Consider the following 10,590-nt stretch of genomic DNA (forward strand, 5'->3'; position numbering starts at 1 on the left):
CATTTTGCCAACGTCCATAGGATATAATTGCAAAAATAGAATTTGTATGTATTTCTTTGAAGCAGTCTTGACTTCTGGCAACTGACTGACCTACTTCCTGCAGTTTTCCTGATAAAATTTCAGAAATGGTTTGTCATTGCCTGCTTCCTAGGGCAGAGAGAAACTGACTGGCTCATGCTCACTCAGCTGGCTTGTGCCTAAGGCAGAACTAGAATTAATGGTCTCCTGGTTTCTAGCCTGATGCCTTTAATCTCTATATCAAACTTGCTCCTAGAATGGATTATTAACCTATAAGTAGATTTCACGATAAGAAAAATAACTGTAATAATATGATCTGTTGTGCCTGTTTGTCCTGTTATCTCAATTGCTGTAAAACCTCTGATCTTCTATGCTCTCCTCTTACCATCTTATGTTATGATAGCCTTTGACTCAACAAGCCTTTAGGCAATTGGCAATTATAAAACAGGAACATCTCTTGAAAGAGCCACTCAGCTTCAGGAATTAGCAATAGACCTAGCAGGAATTCCCATCTCACCCTAGACACTAATATTCTGGAATTTTTATGTTCTCAAATACTGAGACATTTTTTAGACAAGGAAGGAAGGTCTAAAGCAGCAGTTCTCAACCTGTGGGTCGCGACCCTTTTGGGGGTCGCACGAGCCTTTCACAGGGGTCGCCTAAGACCATCGGAAAACACATATTTCCGATGGTCTTAGGCAGGGCTTGTCAATTGCCTTCTCTCCCTCCCCCCCCCTCCGCTCCACCTCACTTGTTTGTGGAAAATATGCTGCTTGGCGGCAGTCTGCACGAACTCTACCAAATGTGCCCTGCAGGGGGCGTATGAAGAGCGCAGGCGCAGAGCAAGGCCCCGCCCTCCCCAGAGACTCATTGTGCAGCAACCGGATTGACTTCTTCTCATGCACGCAGGTCAGCGAAGGGGAGGCCGCTGCCACACCCAACTCTTGCCCCCGTCAGCTGGCGACCCCAGAACTTGCGCTTGTCAGCCGAGAGGGCTGGCAAGGGCCGCTGGTCTCCTTTGCCACCACCCGTCCTCGACTCCTCCTCTTCCTATACTTTCCCATTTTTCCTCTTTTTTGGGGGGGGTCAAGTTTTTGATACCCCTCCGCCAGCTGGAGCGGGGGTTGGGGGGTCACCACAACATGAGGAACTCTATTAAAGGGTCGTGACATTAGGAAGGTTGAGAACCACTGGTCTAAAGTAAAATTCTCAAAGAATTTGGAGGTATTCTGTCTTATGAGTTCAGAATTGTATTGCAATGTTAGATTTCTAATGCATTTGTAAGAAAAGATTTAGGAGGAAATGCATTTTGGCAGATCTGTTGCCTTATGACGTCAATACTGATTCCTGATAAGGTCCTTATTGTCTAATTTGTCATTAAATCAAGCTGAATAAGGAGTTCTTCTGGCTAGGGCTTTTCCTCAAAGCAGTGTTAATGTGTTTTTTTCTGGCAAGGAGATGGCACAAAAATATGCTGGCATACCTCATGCTGCCCTCACTGCTGAATCAAATTCTGCCTTAGCAGTGAGGACCCTGATATCATGTACTGGCAGAAAAAAACAGCCATCAGTCATTCTTTCAAAGAAATGATACTGTTCATCTTTACAAGGCAAAAGCCAAGGAATTCCCACCCTGCACAGATCAAACACTGCACAACATCTGTTTAAATTTGATACTACATTGTCCTTGTTTTGAGTCCTGATGTCATGTACATTGAGTAATATCCTAGGTCAAAACCACAGAACAGAACAGAACTTTTTTTTTTTTTTACTTTTTAATGGAGCCCACAATGGAAAATGTCAAGGTTTGGGTCCATGTATATTATATATGAGGGTTACTACATTATGTATAACCAAGACTACAATCCTCTATAGTAATGTAGTGATAATATGATGAGATTAGTTAACCCAAATTCTAATTATGGCCTTTTATTTCCTTATTCCCCTTTATTTTTTCACATTAACCTCACGCATCACCTCCAGTTAAAAAAGAAATGTTATTACTAAATTTCCAGAGTTCCAAAACTCTTGATTAAAACATATTTAGTTTCTGCTAATATTTCATCATTGCACATTTGAGAAAGATGCTGTTGTTTCTATTTTGCATTTGGCTAGCATTCCTTGGATATGACAAAGAACTTTAATACCTGTTTTTTTTTTGTTTTTATATAGCTGTGAAGATTCCTCCAGGCACAGGTTTTCAGATGGTTCATGAAATACTTCTCTCATTTTCATTCCAATTATTGTTCAAATGCCATCTTGAGGACCAGCTTTCATCTAATTGAGAAATGACAACAAAATCCTCACAAAGTCCAAATGCTGCAGTATAAACTTCACTTTATCCATATCACGAGCAGGCACATTTACATGCAGTTACAACAGGATAAGGAATTTGTCTCCAAACACATTCCTTACGAGACTTTCTAGAATTCAGAGCCTGGGTTCCATTTATCCAACAATGCCATGCCAGGAGTTTGATGTTGGTAATTTGGGCTGGCTGGCAAATCATGCCTGGAGGCCAAGCACATCCAGCTTGCATCAGGTCACAGTATGTATGGCGTATCCAGCGTGGCCAGAAGACGGATCCCATGTCTACCCAGGAAGAAGTTAAAGAACAGGTTGCACTATCCACTAGCCATCCACATAGATGATAAATGAAGGACTGGCTCAAATTACGAGTGATCCCATCCTCAAAAGGCAGCAATGGCAGCAACTTGGGAAGCTCTAATCTGCTTGTCTCCTGCAGGAGCTTCTTCCTAAATCGGGCTGTTTGTTTAGTCAGCTCTCGGTTCTGTGTGCTCAGTTCTTTAGTGCTTGGGTTTCGACCTCGGGGGTCCTCAGGAGACATCCAGAAAGGTTCATAGGAAGATCCCAGAAGTTTCACCAGCTTGGAAGTACGCAAATGCTTTGGCTTGGGCACAGAGTAGTGATAGTCCTCAGGAGAGAGGGAGAGGCTGTAAGGCCTTGCTTGAGTCTGCAGCTTACTCCAAGTAAGATGTATGTCAGGATTGGGCTGTTCCAATGCCCTGATGTTATTCGATGGTCGGGGAACCCCACTTAAGGAAAAGCCTCCTTTTTGAGAGACAAAAATTGCTCCAGTGTAGTGGAACCCCTGGCTCCATTGCTCCAGGAGCAGCATACAGGCCAACCATGCTTTAACATCCATGTTTCTTCAAGACTTGAATGTGTCTCAATTGCTGCAAGCTAACTCTATGAGGCTTTCTTTCTCTCCACCTCTTTTATTATCCAGCCTTTGACCCAGAGTTTAGCAGCTCCCCTCTCCCCTACTTGCAGGCTTTGATAACAAACAGTGCTGTGGCTCCCATTGACATAAACGGGGGGAGGGATAGCCCTTGTTTAACCCATTTGGACATTTTTTTTACTAACCTAGGGTTTTAATGATATGATATCATCAGCATTAATGGTTCAACAACTCTACGTTCAACAATTCTTTTAAAAATGCTAGGGCTTGGATTCACCATCATTGTCAGATTAAGATTTAGTTCTGGATTTTCAGACTATATCAGCATTCCCCAACTTAATGCCCTCCAGATGGGTCAGATCACAAATCCATCATTCCTGGCTATATCAGATTTTCACTAACTCCCTCCCCCCATGGTAACCATTAATTTGGTATGCATGCAAATGATCTCAAATGATTAATTGTAACAGTAAAACAGTTTCTGGATTATTGCATACCAAGATTTAGTTTGTTTGATTGCTTGCATTGCATTTGGATAATTGCATGTTCTGCAGAACAGCTGTGGTTCTGGAATTGGTGAGTTTTTTGGAAACTGAACATAGACCTTGCAACTATTCTAAAATTTGATTCCATCTCCAGCAATGAGATAAAAAACTGGGAATGGTTCTTTTTATCTCTATGCCTTTACTAGAAATCCTCCAATAAGACAAACATTCAATTACTGGGCATAATACATGACACATGCCTCATCTTCTCTGGAAAATTGAAAATACTTCAGTTAAAATCCTATCTGAAATTTCACTCCAGAATTCTTTGTAAAGGAACCTGGGACCCATTCTGACATTAGAATTAAGCAGTAGAACATGTTGAGGAATCATGTTCTGTTGCATAGATGATAAGTCAGGACAGAGAAAACTCATAATAAACTATTTGTTTAGTCAGGAAATAGATCAGTCATAAGAAAAATAGATTATTACATCAGAACAATAACCATGTGGTGCAAAGGGAAGAGATAATTCAAACATATTCTAGCATTAACTCTAGAAAACAGAGAGTTTTTAAACTAAAAAGTTCACTGTTATACCCAGATGTCAGATGTTACAACTAGTCCCTATTAACTTGAGTTATTTCCTCATAAAAAGTGCTATATCTTAAAACTCCTATACTGACAAGACATCCTGTTTTACAGCTGGAATATCTTTATGCATCTGAATTTAAACTTGCCTGTATTTTGGGGGCCTGAACAATGTTATTCATATTCTCCAAGGCAACTCTGGCAGTTACACAGACACAAACACAAAACAGCTGCTTCTAAGGAATTCATATCTCCCTCCCAATTCGATATTTTTTTTAAAAAAACAGGTGTTGTTTTCAAGACACGTGATTGAGAAAACTAAATTTACTAAGATATTCTAAACACTATTTTTACCATTTTAAATTATATTCAGTGGCTGCTCCATTCAGTTTTTCTGATGGAGTTCATGATAACTTGTATCTCAGCACCACACTATCTAAGTATGCCCAATGTGGTACCTTGTGATGCCAGGTGCTGATGGACACCTTCCATGTTTTTTAATTGTTATTTGTATTTAATACAAGAATAATAAAAGACAAAAAACCCTTTGAAATATAAAATGTTCTCTTTCTAATACGATTGAATTTTAAAACAAATTAAACCTTGATCATGTACAGTAAATTACTATCTTTCCCTTCCACAGATAGTCAGTTCAAAAATTGGGAGGGCACACATACCGGTATTTTTTCTAAAAGCAAAATAATAATTTGAACAACAAGAGATATAAAGTTCTTCATAAATACAGACATCTTAACTCTCTTCCTAAAACCTGGTTCACGTTCACATTACTAAGTGAAAATCTGCAGAGTCTCTTGGTCCTGATGCAAGGACAATCCATTAAAGGTTCCAGAAGACTGCCTGGATGCCACTGCCTGTATTTTATCATCCATTTACAGTTGAGTCAACCAAGGATATTCTTAGGTGTGACTGTTTGAAAGGATTTTTTTCTCTCTTATTCCATCTCCAGATGCTGCATGTTGGCCAGGTAGAATGCATTATTACTCATGGAGGAGATAGACTGAAATTATATATTCTGCATCAATTTGTGGCTCCAACAGGTCCTGCTGGTTCTCTGTGGGCCTGCCCTCTCCTTTTGGCCCCTGACTTGTTCTCTTGCCCCTCCGTCCTCTTTTCAGTGTAAGAAAGACTGGAGCTTCCTTCTGCAGGCTTTGTATTTTTTCCCCCAACAAAACTTTATTAAATATTAAAAACGTATAAAATCCAAAGGAGAAAGACAAAAGTTAGAACGAGGAAAGGAGTGAGCAGGGAATAACACAAAATTGGGGGAAGCAGACAAGTGATAAAAAAAGCTATAAAACAGATTGACTTTCAACTTTTTTCTGTACAGTTATACAAGCATGAAATACAATGATCCTTTGAACTGGAACAAACCATAGCACTCAGTACTTGTATAGTCATTAGCGGTTCTAGTCATCTAATTCCAAGGTTAAAATTTATTTTCTTTTAGTGTCAAGCAAAAAGCCCAAAAATGGTTTCCAAGTAAAAACAAGTCTTTTTATATAAAGACTTTTCTTTATTCCAGCAGTCATTTTCCCCATCTCTGCCAAATCTATTCACATTCTTCTATTGTTGATATTTGTGAGTCCTTCCATGTCTGCACATAAAGAAGCCTTGCTGCTGTTATCATGTATAAGAACAGAGGGTTATTTTTTTTAATAGGCTGATCAGCAGTTGACTGTCAGGGTTAGAGAGTGTGAAGCCTTGATGTAGACTAGCCTGTCCTTGGCTTAATGTAGGCGAACAGAAGTGTGATTGAAAGGGCCCTGCTCTTGTTGGAGCAAAACTACATAATGGGCAAGGAGAGACAGGAACACTTTATTTACAATGCCTACTGCCAAGGCCATGTATCTACAGATGTACTCATTGCCATGGCAACAAAACATTTGCATTCAGGAAGAAGTTATCTCCCTTTTTTCTCTGTTTAATGTTTAACTATTATTTCCAGGAGAAACTATTCAACATGAAAAAATAATTATAAGTAATATTATGTGGTCCTTTATATAAAGTCCATGAGATAGCCATAGTTCAGTGCAGATGGCCTTCAAAGTCCCCTTCCAAAGTATCAGTTCAATTTCAATTCAACAGGTTTTCTATCCTTTTTACCCCATCTGCTTCCTACTGCTTCCTACTAACAGCATCAAGACTCTTCAAATAATCCTGTCTCTTTAGATTAAATTTGCCGGTGCCATTTTTTGCAAACCATCTAAATCAGGGGTGGGGAACAATGGCCCCTTTGCGATCTGTGGACTTTGACTCCCAAAATTCCTGAGCCAGAATTCTGGGAGTCAAAGTCCATATGTCATAAGAAGGCCATCATTCCCTGTCCCTGATCTAAATCAATGTTTTTTTCCCCCAAATTTGGCAACTTTAAGTTGTATGGACTAATATCCAGAATTCCCCAGTAAGCATGCTGCCTAAATCAAAAGTAATTCTTTTTTCTGATTCTCACGAAGTTCTAACTTCAGCAAGATCTATTGAGATGAAGAAAGGCAAGGATTTCAATAAGTGAACTATTTCCAATTTATCAACAAAATATCTTAATGAGAAATTTTTCTGGTTGTCTTGTTTACAGCATTTGTAAGGAGAGATTAAGAGAGTGAGACTGAGGAAAGTAGCATTGCAGCGTTGGGATGCAACGCTTTTCTATGTACATCAAAATGTTACACATATGTCCCAAATAGGTGGAGCTTGAGGTGTGCTGCTGTGACATCACTTAAAAAGCAGCAGGATCTTGAAGATTCCATAAATAAGAAAGTGAATCTCTTAATTGATAAAGATAATTTTTATACCTAGTTGTTTACATAATAGTCATCTAAATCTACCAGTCTGGGAATCAATTCTTATTGATCTTAATGTGGCCAAAATGGCACCATCTACCGAGAGAAGCAGATGGTTATTTTATTAGATTTATTTGCTGCCCACCTCTTTTCAAAGTGACTCTGGCCAGCCTACAGTATTAAAAGCATTAAAATCATAAAAAATAAATATTTCTAAAAATATCAGCTTGAAGGAGTGAGAGTTATGCATAAATAAATATTTCCAAGTAAAGAAACCTCAGCATTATAGAATCATCAAGTCCAACCTCTTGCTTAATTCAAGAATCCAAATTAAAGTTTTCTGGATGAGTGTCTACCTAGTCTCCATTTAAACACACAATTCTGTGTGTAACTGGTTTTAATATACATGGAAGAGGGTAAGAAGCAGTCCAGTGAGAACAAAGTCTGATAGAGGGCAGAAGTTGCAGACTAATTTGGGGATGAGAGAACAAAAGCATTAGCTAAAGAGGAAAAAAAGTAATCCTAAAGAAAATTAATGGCTTCTTACTGGCATCGATAGCTGATAATTGGCTGTCAAGACAATGTTCTTTAGATATTAGCTCATATTTGAATTCTGGATCTTCTATTATATTTTGTATTAATTATGTTTTGCTCATACAAATTTGCAGAAAATGTTACCTACTATAAGTGACATTATTATGACATAAAACCCTCACAGGTTTTCAAACTCACTAGAGAGTCAAAATGTTTATTTGCTAGTGCTAGATTTTGCTCGGACTGATTAATATAAATATTAAGGTTAAGGTTATCTGTCTGTGCAATATAATTCAATCTAAAAGCAATAGCTGGCTCATCATTATTTTAAATGACATAACACTAACTAGATCTAAACCCACACCAACAGCTTTATTTTTATTTAATATTGGATAAATATTTAATATTTGCTTAATGTGTTTGTTTTGAAGAATTCTGCTATATGGTTTCATACAAAGACACTATATAACATTATGTAGTACATGAAATTTCTCTCATTGGCTGCTTTTCAGACCTTCTGAGACAGCCTGAATGTTTTGATATATGTATGTTTAGAGCAGTGGTTCTCAACCTGTGGGTCGGGACCCCATTTGGGGTCGAACGACCATTTCATGGGGGTCACCAAACAAGGCTGTCCGCCATTTTTCCCTCTTTTCTTCAGCCACGCCCCTGGCCCCCGGTGATGTATAAGTGGTTGGGGGTCACCACAACATGGGGAACTGTATTATGGGGTCGCGGCATTAGAAAGGTTGAGAACCACTGGTTTAGAGGCATCACATTCAATTGTGTTGCCTTTTTATTCCAAAATGGCTACTTTGACATCTGTAATGGAATGGCCCAGGAAGTTAAAAAGCTCTGCTATTACTTTGACCTTGTTTTGAGTCCTGATGTCAAATTTGTGCCCATTAATTCTTTTGTGTGCAATGTGTCATATTAGCCTATACAGAATCCAGATGGGCATTGAAGGGCATATATTGCATTAAAAGAAGAAAGTGTGGACGCATCTCTACCCCAATAAGTACCAGACATGTTCTGAATTTTTGGCTATCACAGCCTTATGAGGCTCTCCTTCTGCCATGTTCTTTCACAGTGTGATCCTAGCTAAGATTGAGTCAATTGGGATAAGATATGATTCCCTAGCAATCATTACAGAAAACATATTCCATTTGGATTTGCGCTCAACCAGATCTTCCTCCATAAGCCAGTCAAATGTTCAGCTAAGAAATCTTAGTACAACAAACCATCAACTCTAGTTTACATCCAATAATAATTAGGCTCTCACAATGTGCTATGCCAAACACTGTGTCTTAACAAAATGTGTGCATCCTGTTAGTTCTGTGAAAAGAAAGGAAATCTAGAAAAAAAATGTTTCCTTCATTGGAGTTAGGATACTGGGATGAGATATAAATCAGCATTTGTGGGGGACATCCCACTGCTATTACCAGTACTGTATTATATTTATTTTATATCATTTATGTCAGAACTACACAATTATGAAAATAAAATCAAATAAATAAACAGGACCAATCAAGACATGGTATAAATATGCATGTTTGAAATAACGTTTTCAAGCACCATCATGAACAAATTTCTCTCTAGAAACAACTGTAAATCTAATTATAACCACAAGAACACAGCTTTAGTAGAAATCAGAAGTAGAGGAAAATTATTTTATGATCTGACAAATCTATTTTGTGCTGCATAATATATGACAGGATGTTTTCTTGGAATCTTGCAGAAATAGGACAATAAAGCAAGTATTGAGAAGATCCTCAACCATATTTGTTCAGTACTGTATGGATAAAGGCATGAATTATAGAGAATAATTCAAAACTTGCCTTCAGGCACTGGCAATGTTATCAGCCACATTCATAACTGATCCAAAGCCCTTCTTGTTGAAAAATTCCAAATTCATACAGAGTTCTATAACAATAGGAAGAAAAGCAAAGTCATGCCCTATTACTTGCTAAAGCAGAATTTTAACAGAATAACATAAGGAACTTTGGAGATCTTCTAGTCCAAAATTCAAAATCCTATACCATTTCAGATAAGTGGTTGTCCAATCACTTCTTTAAAACCTCCAGATTTTGCTCCAGTTGTGAAGCACGCACAACTTTTGAAGATAACCCATTCCATTGATTAATTGTTCAGTCAGGAAATTTCTCCTTATTTCTAGGTTTGTTCTCTCCTTGATCAGTTTCCATCCATTGCTTCTTGTCCTGCCCTCAGGCACTTTGGAGAATAGGTTGGCCCTTCTTCTTTGTGGCAGCACCTCAAATATTGGAACACTGCTATTATGTCAGCTCTAGTCTTTCTTTTCATTAAACTAGACATGCCCAATTCCTGCAAACGTTCTTCATGTTTTAGCTTCTAGTTCCCTAATCATCTTTGTTGCTTTCCTCTAATCTAATTTGACTGCATACACAAACATGGATCTTTATTATTTTTATGATAAACATGGATCTTAAACATGGATCATTTCCTCTACAGCAGAAGGGGAGAGATGGGGAGAATCCTCACTGGAGAGCTCCTAAACTAGGAACTGCTGATGGGTAGATCTTGCCCATGTGATGTATTAGTCTATATTTGTTCCAAAAAGCAATTTGGCTATTATAGAAGGAGGTGAAGTGTCAGAGCTTGAGTCAGTAATTTTAAAAATATGTCTGTATGTGTTGCTATTCTTATAGAATTTATCCCAGTCTACCTGGAGTAGTACCATCAACATATAAATCTTATGTTTTATTGAGATGTAAAATTCTCTTGGAGCTCAGTCATAAAGCTCTTTGCCTTTATTAGTGCTTTTTATACTTTACATCTAAAAATATACTCTAGAATTAACTGCAAATTTACTTTATTTAGAACATATTTTATTCTATTCTTTCACAATGGAACAAAATTGTCATCTTCTTTATTTTTCCAACAATCCAGTAAGGTAGGCTGTGTATATGCCACACAGCTAAGGTT

The 10,590-nt window shown here is 38.1% G+C and overlaps 1 protein-coding gene across 1 annotated transcript; it reads right to left on the minus strand.

The window, feature by feature from the left end:
- Nucleotides 1-1,137: 1,137 nt before the first annotated feature.
- On the minus strand, nucleotides 1,138-4,771 carry LOC120303847 (noggin-1-like). The gene has a single exon (XM_039333713.1). The coding sequence runs from the start codon at nucleotides 3,181-3,183 to the stop codon at nucleotides 2,365-2,367; it is 819 nt and encodes a 272-aa protein (XP_039189647.1). The 5' UTR covers nucleotides 3,184-4,771; the 3' UTR covers nucleotides 1,138-2,364.
- Between the last annotated feature and the right edge of the window lie 5,819 nt (nucleotides 4,772-10,590).

Source organism: Crotalus tigris, unplaced genomic scaffold, assembly GCF_016545835.1.
Source record: "Crotalus tigris isolate CLP2741 ecotype Arizona unplaced genomic scaffold, ASM1654583v1 scf7180000024506.7606697, whole genome shotgun sequence".
NCBI classification, from domain to species: domain Eukaryota; kingdom Metazoa; phylum Chordata; class Lepidosauria; order Squamata; family Viperidae; genus Crotalus; species Crotalus tigris.